This window comes from Vulpes lagopus, chromosome 17 (assembly GCF_018345385.1).
Source record: "Vulpes lagopus strain Blue_001 chromosome 17, ASM1834538v1, whole genome shotgun sequence".
Lineage (NCBI taxonomy): Eukaryota > Metazoa > Chordata > Mammalia > Carnivora > Canidae > Vulpes > Vulpes lagopus.
In genome coordinates this window covers 7,372,737-7,388,100 of record NC_054840.1, presented here as the reverse complement: position 1 = coordinate 7,388,100, position 15,364 = coordinate 7,372,737, and the positions used below count along the sequence as shown (strand labels likewise).

Sequence of the window (15,364 nt, the reverse complement as noted above, 5' to 3'; positions counted from 1 at the left end):
TACATTTTCATATCTTTAAAAGCCAGAAATAGTCTTTCTTTTTTTTTTAATCTTTTTTTTTTTTTTTTAATTTATGATAGTTACAGAGAGAGAGAGAGAGAGAGAGGCAAAGATATAGGCAGAGGGAGAAGCAGGCTCCATGCACTGGGAGCCCAATGTGGGATTCGATCCCGGGTCTTCAGGATCGCACCCTGGGCCAAAGGCAGGCGCCAAACCGCTGCGCCACCCAGGGATCCCCAGAAATAGTCTTTCTTTTAAGAATTACCAAAGCAAGTCTTTTGTGAATCCTCATTGTATATCTCACCATTAGAAAAGAGCCCTTGTTATTTCACAAATATAAGCTGGCTGACCTAACAAGGTACAATACATTTTCAACCATTCTGTGTTTTTTAACTTTGATGATGCTTTTTTCTCTAATTGGCTTAGATTTCATCTTGATAAATCAAACATAACTAAATCTAAGTCCTGTTAAAATATAAAGACATCAACATAAACACTCAGCCCCAATTAGTTTTAGAGCCAAACAATCATAAAATCACCATTCTCACTACTGATTGCTTTCTAGAATTGATCTGTTTTAATGAGAGTAAAGAAAAGGATGCTGGCACTTACCCTTCACCAAATATTCAATTAACAATAGCCTTCTCCAGTTTCCCCAGGTTGTAATGATGGGACTTCTGACTCCACTATTCAGTAATATTCCATGTCCCCTTATCCCACTCCTACTCTAAATCCAAGTCTGACTGATGACTTAACAATCTACCTTCTAGCCCTTTTATCTACTGGAGGCTAGACCCTTCCCTATGGGCTTTCACTGTTACTCGGGAACCCTATCTTGAAATAACCAAAACTCTGAAAACTACCAGCCTGCCAACCTGTCATGGGTCATTAATATAATTATCTAGAGATTCCTACTACCATGTTCTGCCTCTCTTTTGGAGAATGACCTGTATTTAGTAAAGCTACCTTGAGTACCATAATTTGGACAATTAGTCAACTCACTTGAGCTATTATTCAGCTGGGAATAGAAAATGAAACAAATGCAACGCATTACTCATTTTTATTTTTTTTCCTCCTGGACATCTGTTCTCCCTGCTTACTTCTTTCCCCCTCGCCAACCAGTCATGGGTTCTGGCATACCTGAACATACAAGGCTGCCTGGTTTATGGCAAGCAGCACTAACACTGTTATAAAAAAATAAGCAAAATCACTGGAATTGTAACTTCTGTGAAAGTCACATACATAAAATCATAATGAGAGAAAAAGAGTTTAAAAGGATACCTTTTAATAATTTGAAAAAATTCAAAAACATCTTTATACATATACATCCTAGTATTATTCCAATATTTCATAGAATAAAAAAATTGTCTAAAGGTTATTTAACCAGACCACAAATGTTTATCAGTGCTTTCCTTAACTACTAACATAATAAAGACATACGTAACATCAATAACCATAATTACAGTATTAATTATAATTCAATGAGAGAGAAAGATGGGGGACAGGCAGAAGAAGAGGGAGAGAGAGACTTAAATTTTTCATCTTCTTCAGTCTAACATTTTAAAGTCATAAATAATTTCTTTTTTTCAACTAATTTTATTCTTGTTCCAGGATACTTCCATGCTAAGAAAGAATAGAATTTTTTCATTAAAAATGTCATGGCTCAGTTGGTTAAGCATCCAACTCTTGATTTTGGCTCAGATCATGATCTCAGGGTTGTGAGATAGAGCCCCACAACAGGCTCTGCACTGGGCATGGAGCCTGCTTAAGAGTCTCTCTTCCCCTCTCCTTCTGCCCCTCCCTCACCTTTCTCTAGCTCTCTCTTTAAAAAATGTCAGTCAATACCCAGAAAAATTACCATATGCTCCAATATATGTACTCAAACAGGAAGGACGACATCCCTAACTAAAGAAATATAGCAAAAGTTTATCTCCACTTCCTTAGCAATCTACAAACTAAACTCCACTGAAGTCAATTTTACAAAGTATCAAAGCATTATCCTACTGAATCAGGAAAAAACAGCCAGTAAGGATATTATTAGGTTAACTTTAATGGCTCTCAACCAGGGGCAGTTTTGCCCTCCAGGAAACATTTGCTAGGATCTAGAGACATTTTTGGTTGTCACACTGGCAAGGAGGAGGGCCACAGCCCAGTAGTATATAGTGGATAGATACTAGGATGCTAAGAAGCATCCTATAATGCACGTGATAGCCTCCCCCCACAATAAAGAATTATCTAGTCTGTAACACCTATAGTGATGAGGTACAGAAATCTGGAACTAATGAAATATGAATACAGATTATACTGAATCAATGTAAAATTTCCTGAATCTGATCATTTTCATGTTGCTCTAAAAGAAGGACATTATTCCTAGAAAATACATACCAAAGTATTTAGAAGTAAAGGAACATGTCTCAACTTACCTGCAAATGGTTCAGAAAAAGAAATGTCTATATGTATATATGTAGAGAGAAAGGAAGAATTATAAAGCAATGAGCCAAATGCTAACAACTGGTGAATCTGAGTAAAGAATATACAGAAATGTTTATTATTCTTGCAATTTGAAATTATATCAAAATTAAAAGTTAAGCAAGTATTACCATGCCTATAAATTTCTTTTAACTGGGAAATTTTGCAAAATTTCCCAGTACATATGTGTAATATAGCAAATCAGATTTACTCCTTTCTCAAAAATAATTACATTATCTTGAATGAATACTTATAAATTTGATCAAGATAAGCAAGTATAACCTGAAAAGTATTAATTTCTAAAATGTGAGGTGCCCAGAAAAAAAACTAGAAACATTTAGATGTCTACCAAGGATTGATTTTCTTTATGTATCCCTGTAAATGGCCTAATACCCCTTGCATTATATATTTCAGGCTTTCAATACACACAAAAACTTCAATCAATTTGAACCACAGAAGATCTAAACAAAATCAGTGGGAAACATGTATAAGAAATAATACAAAAACATTTTTTTTAAAACATTTTTTTTTAAGACTCAGATTTTCAGAAGCTTAACATAGTTCTGAATTCTTAAAACTTACCATTCCTATTTCTAGGCACTTGTTAGTTATGTAGCAATCAACAAATACACAATAGCAACTTTACAAATAGTAACAGTTTACTTTTGGAAAATAGTTATTAAAATTTTTAGATCCAGGAAAAAATTTAGGGCACTTACAGATGTCTGGGACATACTTGACTGTTGTGTGACACTTCCTGTGGGAGATGTAGATGGTCTTCCACTGGACAAACTTGCCTAAAATAATAAGATCTTTATAATAGGTCTATAAAAATCTGAAGTTAAAGACTTTCTGGTACCAGGATACCACAAAACCACAATAAAAGTCAAAACATCTAGGTTACAGAAAAAAAAAAAAAAACCACATCTAGGTTATGAACCAATTCATTTCACAGTCAATATAGATTAAGCTTTGGCCAAACTAATTAAGAAGAAAAGAAAAAGATGATTGACAAAAACAGAGGACCCAAAGGCTAATCTTATTTTAATAGCTGCATTCGTTGTCAGTTTTACTCTGCAGCTCTGTCTTCTATGAAGTGGAACCACCACTCCAACATTATGAAAAAGAAATTGGAGCTACATTAAGTGCCACTGGGTTTCAGTTTCCTAACTTGTATCATGAACCCAAGGTTATTTAAAATTACACTACGAAGAAGAAGCAACAGCTGGGGATGTGTTTCTAACAGAAATAACTCTTTTTCAGATTTAATCAATTGAGATCCTCCTCCAATAAGATTTAAATCTCATATATGGTTTTATTTAAATAAACAGTATAATAATAATGAAAATCTTTTTTTAAATAAATATTTAATCATAAAATTATCCTGTTATCAGTAGGAACAGTATGCATGGATATTAGAAAGGATACATATTTTATATAGAAAATGAACATATATTTTATATGAAAAATTTCTGGAGAGATACATATTAAACAGTGGCCATCTGCTAAAGTGGCCAACTCTGAAGAATGAAAAATACTAGTGAGTCAGGAAAAGGAATACCTTCACTTCTTTTTAATGAATGTAAATTACTTACATTAAAAAAAAAAAAACTTTTTTCATTGAAATGTAAATACAATTCATGCAACCCTAAGTATTCACTGTTGTACCTAGAATTTTATACAATATGGGATCCCTGGGTGGCTCAGCGGTTTAGTGTCTGCCTTCGGCCCAGGGTGTGATCCTGGAGTCCAGGGATCAAGTCCCACATCAGGCTCCCTTCATGGAGTCTGCTTCTCCCTCTGCCTGTGTCTCTGCCCTTCTCTCTCTCTGTGTCTCGCATGAATAAATAAATAAAATCTTAAAAAAAAAAAAATTTACACATTAAAACCATGATACTAGTATTTCTGCAATGCAGATAAAAAGTAGTGGGATAAAAGCTAGTAACAGAGTACCATATAAAATATATCCACATTTGTTTTAATTAGCTTCTATTTGGCCATCTATTAATTTCTTTAAGAAAAAATAATCACAGGACATTTGAGAATTCTGAAATAATACCCAACATATTTATTTTCAGTAATTATCTGCAAATGTCAATTTTATGTCAACTTTAACCTCATAAATTCTTAATTTATTTAAGTCTCACCTGAACAGCAGCAAGGCTCTGAAGCTGGGAGCTGCTTAAGTGCTGCTGCTGAAGAGCTGCTGTGTGCAGCATCAAGTGTTGCTGCTGAGCTGCATACATTTGCTGAAGGTACTGAGCAGCTGAGCTCGGGGGGCGATGCAAGGCCTGTTGAATTACCTGTGATGAGTCGATTGAATCAAGGTCAAACCATGATCTTAACATTAACCATAAAATAAAGTATAAAAAAACTGTCAATTTAAAATTTCACTAAAAAAAAAATAAATAAAATTTCACTACTTTAATATTCAACGTCAAGTTTATTAACATAGTTCTCTCCTAGTTACGTATCACTAAGATTCACTAATCTATACAAATTAAAAACACCCAGAAGAGGCAGTTCACAAAAGAAAAAAAGAGCCAAATAAGACTTGAAAAGATCTTCAATCTCATTAGTAGTCAAAATTTACAAATTAAGGGGTTCCCGGGTGTCTCAGTGGGTTGCCTGCCTTCAGCTCAGGTCATATCTTGGGGTCCTAGGATGGAGCCCCACATCAGGTTCCCTGCACAGAGGAGAGCCTGCTTCTCTCTCTCTACCTCTTCCCCTCCCCCTGCTTGTCTTCTCTGTCAAATAAATAAATAAAATCTTAAAAAAAAAACATTACAAATTAAAGATTCTATTTTCCAACTTTCAGATGAATAAAGATTGAGAAGAATATTACCACGAAATGGGGAAACAGAAACTCCTACAGTGTTAGTAAGAATGTAAGTTGGTTTAACTTTTTAGAGATAAAACTTAATAGAATTTGGGGCCTGGGTGTAGAGAGGAATATGCATAACCCTACAGCCATTACAAATAGTAACGTAGAGCACCCAGGTGGCTCAACTGGTTGAGGGTCTGGCTCCTGGTTTCCACTCAGGTCATGATCTCAGGGTCACGAGATTGAGCTCCACATCAAGCTCCACACTGGGCACAGAGCCTGTTAAGATTCTCTCTCCCTCTCTACCCCCCAAACTCTCTCACTCCCTCAAAAATTTAAAAAATAATAATGTATATCAGTGCTGCCCAATATAACAGCTACTAATCACATTATCTCCTAAGGACTTACAAATGTAAAATGTAGCTAATGGAACTAAGAAAATCAGTTTTTAATTTTACTAAATTTTAATATAAATAGCCACATGAACTTAGGAGAATACAGAATTAGCTATATTTATCAACAATGACAGAAATTCCCTAACCTATCATTAGGTGAAAAAAGCAGATTACTAAAGTATATAAAGTAAGATACCATCTTATATTAAAACATATTTGAAAGAAAATTCAGAAAAACATTAAAAGACTACCAATAGGGATCCCTGAGTGGCGCAGCGGTTTGGCGCCTGCCTTTGGCCCAGGGCGCGATCCTGGAGACCCGGGATCGAATCCCACGTCGGGCTCCCGGTGCATGGAGCCTGCTTCTCCCTCTGCCTGTGTCTCTGCCTCCCTCTCTCCTTCTCTCTGTGTGTGTGACTATCATAAATAAATAAAATTAAAAAAAAAAAAAAAAAAAAAAAAAAAAAGACTACCAATAGATAACTAGATTCGAGGTGCTTTTTACCTTCTCGTTTTTTTTTGTTTTTTTTTTAAGATTTTATTTATTTGAGAGAGAGCAGGAGACCACAAGCAGAGAGATCAGCAGAGGGAGAGGGGGAAGCAGACTCCCCACATGGGGCTCGATCCCAGGACCCTGGGATCATGACCTGAGCTAAAGGCAGCCGCTTAACTGCATGAGCCACCCAGATGCCCCAGCTTTTTACCTTTGCATTTGTACTATTCTTTAAATGTCTGAAAAAAATCTACTAGTATAATATTAATAATCATAATTATTTCATGTTTCAAATTATTTCATGTTTTAAATTATTAAATAATTACTTCTTAAAATGTTTTTTAAATGTCAGATTCCTTTCTATATAGAATAAAACTATTCTAAAAAAAATTCCTGAAAAAGTGTTAATTACTGTGAATATTTATTGGCAAAATATAAAATATAAGCCCGAAACTTCATAAATAGATAAACATAGAAAAGTCAAGTATGGGATGCCTGGGTGGCTCAGTGGTTGAGCGTCTGCCTTCAGCTCAGGGCATAATCTCGGGACCCAGGATCGAGTCCCATATCGGTGTCCCCGCAGGGAGCCTGCTTCTCCCTTTGCCTATGTCTCTGTCTCTCTCTCTGTCTCTCATGAATGAATAAATAAATAAAATCTTTAAAACAAAAAATCAAGTATTCCAAAAACAGAGAAAAATCCTTTATCTGTCCAAACCCATAAATCAGACTAAGCCAGTCCTCTGCAACCACATCCCAAAGTCACATCATGCCCACAGTGACTCTGAAACAGCACAGTGACTCTGAAACAGCACAGAACTCTAATCTCAGCATCAAACTACAGAGTTTTCAGAGCTAAGGGGGGTAATAGAGCCATAATCCTACAGCTTGAGGTCTAAGTCAGGACACCATGAACCCCAAAGAAATGAATCTCTTTATACAAATTCCAAGAAAACATATTTCCTTGTGTTTACTTTCATATATTCATATCTCTCCAACTGTAGATTGCTAAACCTGCTACAGATTCCTGTCACAAAATCAAAATAGGCTTTTGACTCCTACTTACAGGAGACTATAGACCAGCATTAAGTGATACAGAATTATAACAATATGTCTTCTTGGTCAGGTAAACCTATATATGTTCTTTAAATTCCATAACAAAACTAAAATCAAACTGAAATAACAAATGAATAATCGATTTGACACTTTTTTTTTTTTTAATTTATGATAGTAACACACAGAGAGAGACAGAGAGAGGCAGAGACATAGGCAGAGGGAGAAGCAGGCTCCATGCACCAGGGGCCTGACGTGGGATTCGATCCTGGGTCTCCAGGATCGCGCCCTGGACCAAAGGCAGGTGCTAAAACGCTGCGCCACCTAGGGATCCCTATTTGACACAGTTTTGTCAGAGTATAATCATTTTTCTATTGTCAGTGTAGTCATTCATAACATTTCAATTGATACACTCATGGAGAGAGACTCTTTACATACAAGTTAAAGGCACAACACACTGTTCTTGTATTATTTCTCTAAAGAGGGCAAAGAGAATTCACAGGATTGAACAAGAATGCTGGAAGGTATTAAAGAACTCCTTGGGTAATTCAATGAATATTGATTTGATGGCATTTTAGGAGAAGCAATTATACGATTTCATAAGAACTAGTATAATTGCTATTTGTGAGAAACATGTATATCTATACATCTCCAGTAACACTTTATTTTTTATTAACACATCTAGTTCAGGTAAAAACTAGAGATGAAAAATGGAACATTGGGCAGCCCTGGTGGCTCAGCAGTTTAGCACCACCTTCAGGCAAGGGCGCGATCCTGGAGACCCAGGATCGAGTCCCACATCAGGCTCCGTACATGGAGCCTGCTTCTCCCTCTGCCTGTGTCTCTGCCTCTCTCTCTCTCTCTCTCTCATGAATAAATAAATAAATAAAATCTTTAAAAAAATAAAATTAAAATACCACATCATTTGCATGCTCAAAGATCTAGATACTCTTTTCTATATCCCTTGCCTCAAAGAAAGGTGAAGAAGTTTTTAAAACACATTCCACATTCCCGTTTGAACTTTTGCTGAATTGACTCAGTCTCCAACAATTCTGATTCCACCCTATGGTAACTTCAGAATCCTAAGAATAGGGATCCCTGGGTGGCTCAGCGGTTTAGCACCTGCCTTCAGCCTATGGCATGATCCTGGAGTCCTGGGATCAAGTCCCACGTCCGGCTCCCAGCATGGAACCTGCTTCTCCCTCTGCCTGTCTCTGCCTCTCTCTCTGTGTGTCTCTCATGAATAAATAAATAAAATCTTAAAAAAAAAAAAAAAATAGAATCCTAACAATAGCCATTATACTGGGATATCCAATCTAGAAAAATGGGAGTGGAGAGAGGACTATTTTGCAAACAAGTAAGTTATTTTCAGAGCAGAATGAAGTTATGGAGAGTAAGCAGGTATAATGGAAAAAAGAGTGGCTAAAGGCACAACTCTAAAACCAGATAATCTAGCTATGAGAATTTAGGAAAAGTTATTTAACCTATTTTTTTTTAAGATTTTGTTTATTTGTGAGAGAGACATGGAGACATAGGCAGAGGGAGAAGCAGGCTCCCCATGGGGAGCCCAATGTGGGACTTGATCCCAGGACCCCGGGATCATGCCCGGAGCTGAAGGCAGATGCTCAACCACTGAGCTACCCAGGCGTCCCTATTTACCCTGTTTAAAACATCAGTTTTCCCACCTGTAAAATGGAAATAATAACAGTATCTATTTCATAGAGGTGTGGTGAGGATTAAAAGGGATAATCCACGTAAAGCATTCATCAAATGTTTGGCCCATGGCAACTGTTCAACAAACATTAGCTATTATTATTGACTGAGCACTTATAATGTGCCCCACAGAGTTCTAACACTTCCTTTAATCCTCATAACTGGTACACCTGGGTGGCTCAGTCGATAAGCGTCTGACTCTTGGTTTTGGCTCAGGTTCTGATCTCAGGGTCCTGAGACTGAGCCCCCACCCGCCCAAACTGGCTCCAAACTCAGGAGGGAGTCAGTTTGGGATTTCCTCTCTCCCTCCTCCACCACCCCTTCCCTAACTTCAGCTCATGCTCTTGCTCTCTCACTCTCTCCAATAAATAAATAAAATCTTTTGAAAAAGCCCTCATAATAACTAAAGAACTAGTTAGTCTCATCCACATTTTACAGTTTCCTGATGCTCAAAGAGATCATGCCTCTCAGCCAAGACTGCGTAGCTATTAATGATAAAGAAAACGGAATTCAAACAAAGAGCATATCAGACTGCAATGCCCATACCCTTTTTATGCAATACCATACTATCTCAACCTCCACTATTATAAAGATTAACCAAGTAAACTTAATTTTCTCAACCAAGTGCAGACCTAAAAGTTTTCCTCATTAAATATTCCCTGCCCCACTTTGTCCCTAAGAGCTTTAAATGAATCCTCCCACTCAGGTTCTTAGGCCACTTGAGTTTAAAATGAACCTCTTAAGAAATCTACAGACCTGAATAGATCTTCCAAAGTCAATACTTTGGGTTCAAATACAAAAGAACCAAGAAGCTAGAGTCATTTTGCATCTTAAGGCTGTAGGGTTGAGTGTCTCCACATTGTAGCAGCACAGAGACCTTCCAATTATAATTTTCCTGACATAAGGTTTTATAAGTCACATGCTGACAAACAGAAGCCCTCTCAATAGAACATTGAATAACTTTTTGATTGCTTCAAATGTTACTATTCTTATTGTATTCATTTAGAGAATATCACGTGACTCATTTGAGGATGTGAAACAATAGCTTCATTTGGCTTAAGAGAAAAAAGGTAATGACATCCTAAGTCTTAGCCTACCCCTCAATCTAACTGAAATACCTGTACAGCATGTCGGTCTGAGCCACTGTAAACAGAAATCTGCGGTTGCTGCATTCGAGAGGAGGAAGTGGTGATGGTGGTGGTGGTAGTGCTACTGGTTGTTGTCGACACAGAAGATGTGCCAGGGTTTGGTTCGCTATCCATAGCTGTATTGTGGTCCTTGAATCTGTCAGATAACACAAAGGATCTTCATTGGCAAAACATTATTTTATGGGCTTTAAAGAATATTTAATTATTTCGAAGAAATAATCAGCAAATCTAAATTTTTAAGACCCTTACAAAATAGCATAGATCACACACAGTCACCATAAACACTTAAAAAGGAAAAGTATTTCACAATGATATAGCATATTGGATAGTTAATACCTACTAAATTTATGTTCAAATGATTCAGGATATGCAACTTAAATATATCCCGGCCTAAACTTTTATCTTTCCATTGTTAAAAGATAATAACAGGTTAATAATACTAAACTACCTTAAAAATACTTAAGCAACATCAGAGTACTTTGAAATATTTCTTTACATTCTTTGACCATACTAATTAAAAATTAAAATAATTCTTATCTATACATTAAAATAGGATGCCTAAGGACTTGTGTTAATTATAATTAGTTTATCTCTGGTTACCATATGCACTTTGCTTTAAAAATATGTTCTATTGGAATTCCTGGGTGGCTCAGAGGCTTAGCCCCTGCCTTCAGCCCAGGGCGTGATCCTGGAGACCCGGGATCGAGTCCCACGTCGGGCTCCCTGCATGGAGCCTGCTTCTCCCTCTGCCTGTGTCTCTGCCTCTCTCTCTCTCTCTCTCTGTCACTATCATACATAAATAAATAAAAATTTTAAAAAAAAGTTTAAAAAAAAATTTTAAGATTTTTTAAGTAACTTCTACACCCAACATGGAGTTTTAAGTGGCACCCAGCTGGCTCAGTTGGTAGGACACATAACTCTTGGTCTCAGAGTCACCGTGAGTTCAAGCCCAACATTGGATGTAAAGCTTACGTTAAAAAAAAAAAAAGTAAAAAAAATAGTAATTTTGTATTAACTCACACTGGCTTTTCCCCTAATTAGTCTACAACACTGTCCTTACTATATCTAATAACTCTGGTTATACTTATAAGCAGATTACTCCAGGAAATCAGAGAAACAGCTGACAACAATTTTCCCACTTCCTTACAAAAATCTCTTTTCACAAAGACTTGCTCCAACTTTTGAAAACAGCATAATTATGTCACTTTCCTCATGAATTAACAGTAAAGTTCATAAAGTACATTTCTGTACCAGACTTTGAGTCCTTCCCCTCAAGTACTGCAAACTCACTTCATTATTTTGGAAGTATAAACCTCCACTTACCACTGAATCTATATACTTGGATAAATTCAAACAACATTGTATTTTAGGTCAATTCCGAGGGCCTCAATATCGTTACAAAGTAGAACTACAATAGTTTCTATAGTGTTAGAAACGCCCCACGATGGTGAAAAGCACACCTGATAATACACTGGTTTTATCTGCCTTTCTTAACCCTTCTTTTCTCCTGAGAAACAAAATCTAACGCACATCACATGAGCATCGTTGACAGGAAATGTAACCACCACACTTTCAATTTTATGAAAAGACCAAGGAATTTGGCACTAATTGCGTATGCACACACATGCTATTCCCATATGGCATCCTTTAATGCACGAATATTCTTTGTTCTTTACATCATTTATGTAGATAGTATTGATATGCTCTTCAAGGAATCAAAAAAAAATCTTTAAATCTCCATTTAATAAAAAAAAAAAAGGGAAAGGGAAACGATGGAGGGGGGGAAAACGGCTGACTTCACTTTTTTTTATTAGTAAATGACTCACATATCTTTATGCTTCTCTGGGGTTGTTTTTTTAATAGTTTTTCAAACTGCCTTCCAACCATCAAAATCACAGCATCATGCGGTAACCGTCCAACATCATACAGATTCAGTGATACTGAAGGTAAACTTTTTATTTTTTTTTCTAAAACCAAATTACTGGCTGTCACGACACTTGTGAAACATGCAGCAGTGATAGAGGCACAAAGCCGGTTTAAAATTGCGGTCTTTTTTAGAGGGCTCTTCTGGGGGCCCCCGGGGTGGCTCAGCCGTTGAGCATCTGCCTTGGGCTCAGGTCGTGACCCCGGAGTCCCGGGATCGAATCCTGCATCGGGCTCCCTGCAGGGGGCCTGCTTCTCCCTCTGCCTGTGTCTCTGCCTCTGTGTGTGTGTGTCTCACGAATAAATAAATAAAATATTAAAAAAAAAAAAAAAAGAGGGCTCTTCTGCGCGACCGTGTCCTCGAAACTCAAAACCCCTGTGATAAGTTTGTTGGGTAGACAGACCCAGGTGGAACCCACACTCCGGGCGCTGAGTCCGCCCTCGCTGGGTAGAGCGGGCCAGACCACCCTTCTGCATCCCCGAGCCCCGGCGCACGGGCCCGGTCCTGCCAGCTCGGCCGTCGCTGCGTGGTACCGGCCGCAGGATCCGCGGGCAGAGCCCGGCGCGCGAGAGGCCTAGCCAGCAGCCGCGAAGTTTGCGCGGCCGACCAGGGATGCCGCCACGCCACGGCGCCGCGCAGGGACCGGGCCCTCGGGGGCATCGGCGCCGCGGCCGGACTCCCGGGGGGATGCGGGCCTGCCCGGGCCTTCCCGGCCCCGCCGGCCCCGCGGCAGCGCCCCCCCCGCCCCGCGCCCCGCGCCCCGAGGCCCGCGCGGGGGCACCTCCTGCACGCCTCCCGCGGAGGGCGGGAGCTGCCCTGTCCCGGCCCCCCCGGGGAGGGGGAGGGGGAGGGGGGAGGGGGAGGGGAGGGGGAGGGGAGGGGCAGGGTCCGCCGGGGCGGGAAGGAGGCCCCGCAGTGCCCGGCCCGAGCCGAGGCTGCCCGCGGGGCCCACCTGCGGGGATGACAGCGCCGGCGGACCCCTCGGGGGCTCGGCCCCCGGACCCCCCCGCGATCGGGGGCCCCGCGGCCCGGGAGCCGACCGCGCCAGGGGCGCTCCCGCCCGGAGGGAGCCAGACGCCCTCACGGTTGGCCTCCGCCCCCCCGCCTCCCCCCACACGGGCCGAGCGGGACCCTGCACGGCAAGGAAGCTCCAGCGTCTCCGTGTCCCCGCACTGCCCGCCGAGGAGCCCCGGCTTCCCCCGAGGGGACCTGTCGCTGCCCCACTCGCCCCCCGGTTACGACATCAGTCACCAGCGAGTCACTCACTCCGCTTCCGCCATCTTCTCTCCTCCATCACTGACCCGCGCTGCGCATGCGCCCCCCGGCGGCGGGCGGAGGGGCGGGGTCGGCTCAGCCCCGGGCCCCGGGGTCACGTGGTGCGCCCCCCCCCCCCCCCGCCCCGCAGGCCCTGCAGGCTCCGCGGCCAGGCCCGCGCTGGCTGCCCTCGCCCCTGCATCCTCCCGCCTGCGGCCTAACGCTTGGGGGCGTGGGGGGTCTGTAACCAGCACACGATAAGTTCGAATTAGAAATGTAGGGGATCCCCGGGGGCCCAGCGGTTTAGCACCGCCTTCAGCTCAGGGCGTGACCCCGGGGTCGCGGGATCGAGTCCCGCACCAGGCTCCCCGCGTGGAGCCCGCTTCTCCCTCTCTGCCTCGGTCTCTGCCTCTTCTCTCATCCATAACTCAATAAAATCTTTAAAAATAACTTAAAAATAAATAAATTAGAAATGTAAAGACCATCTAAAATATACCAAGGCTGGGCAGCCCGGGTGGCTCAGCGGCTTAGCACTGCCTTAGGTCCAGGGCCTGATCCTGGAGACCAGGGATTGAGTCCCCATCAGGCTCCCTGCATGGGGCCTGCTTCTCCCTCTGCCTGTGTCTCTGCCCCTCTCTCTCTCTGTGTGTCTCCATAAATAAATAAATCTTTAAAAAATAAATTGTATTCTTTTAAATAAATAAATAAAATATCTTTAAAATAAAATATACCAAGGCCTATGTAAAGTGCAGAGAGCCAGATGAAAGAAAATACAACCAGGCTGCACGACGTGAAGTGTCAGTAGGAAAGGAAGTGCTGTGGTGGGTTGCAGAGCTGGTTCCCCTGGGTGTGTGTTTGGGGGGGTTTCATTGGAGTTTGTGAGTCCAACCCGGGCGGTTCCTCTCTCAGGCTCAGGGATGGTGTTCTAGACGCTGGTGAAGCTGGGGAATCACCCTGCTTGCCCTCTATCGTTCGTGCCTACGACATGAATTTACTGAGCAAGACTTGGTAGGGACTGCAAACTTGAATACCGGAGGAGGGAACAAGCAGGCCACTCCACCCGTTGGCTAATAGGTTTTATTGTACAGTATGGATGGCAACTCCTTCGAGGCAGAATGAGACAAAGATGAGTATAAAAAGTCCCTGTCTTCCGAGAAGTCTTAATCTGGAGAGTGGGGAGAGTTCTGTAGAAATATCCGTGCAGTGTTAGTGTTCTGAAACAGATCTGTTAAGTGCTTGGAGACCTTAAGTTCACAGAATAATCAATCTTTACTGCCCTTAACAGAAAAAAAAAGCGTACTGATCAGAAACTGTCTTCTCTTGGTATTTCTTAAGATGGTGGAGTTGCACTAATTTCAAGACCTGAGAAATGAAATATTGATATAAATCCATCATAAAGTATAATGTGGCCTAATGAAAAGTATACTTAATCTTAGAAATCTTGTGTTTCAGGCTCTCCCTAAGGAAGGGAAAAAAACCCTTCCAATGTAAACTAAATTGTCAGTTGACCTCTTCCCAGCCCGGCCCTCCCCCCAGAACGTGGGGTTTTTTGTTTTGTTTTGTTAAACACTTTAAGTAATCTCCACACCCAACTTGGGACTTGAACTCACAACTCCTAGATTGAGAGTTGCACACTATACTGATGAAACCAGCCAGGCACTCCTGAAAATGTTTTTTTACTTTATTTTCCTCTCTCAGGGCACTGCCTTTCCTACTCTGCCTAGGAGAACTCCCTGAGAAAGTCCCCTTTGAAAAGTCCCTGTAGATACTTAAAAATAAGATATTACCACCTTTTCTTTCTTTTCTGACCTGCTTGTTTGATGTCATTGTCATTTGACCCTCAAGAATCAACTGCCAATTGGTATGGCTTAAATTTTTGGTTAGAGAAACAAAGGGGGAAAGTATAGTCTTTTTTTTTTTTTTTTAAAGTATAGTCTTAAGCGTAAAGATGGAAAATGCATGATTCAAAAGAGTGTTTGGAATAAGTGAGGCAAAATTGTTCCTTTCCTCCCTCTTCTGCTTGAACATCTAAGGCCTATATCTATACTGTCACCTGGTGAGGATCAGCTTTAAAACCCAGACCTATGTTAGGTA

At 40.8% G+C, this 15,364-nt stretch overlaps 1 protein-coding gene across 5 annotated transcripts in view; it reads right to left on the bottom strand.

Moving 5' to 3' along the window:
• The window catches only part of PHC3 (polyhomeotic homolog 3), a 73,276-nt gene extending 59,956 nt beyond the window's left edge, over positions 1-13,320 (bottom strand). For all 5 annotated transcript variants that reach the window (XR_005984286.1, XR_005984285.1, XM_041731943.1 and 2 more), the window contains exons 1-4: positions 13,283-13,320; positions 10,063-10,228; positions 4,617-4,772; positions 3,189-3,266 (exon numbers count right to left, since the gene is read on the bottom strand). Coding sequence is in view for 3 of the 5 variants with exons in the window: in XM_041731943.1 (XP_041587877.1) it covers positions 3,189-3,266; positions 4,617-4,772; positions 10,063-10,228; positions 13,283-13,296 (414 nt within the window). In the remaining 2 variants the exon portion in view is untranslated. The remainder of the gene's footprint in view (positions 1-3,188; positions 3,267-4,616; positions 4,773-10,062; positions 10,229-13,282) is intronic.
• Positions 13,321-15,364: the final 2,044 nt, after the last annotated feature.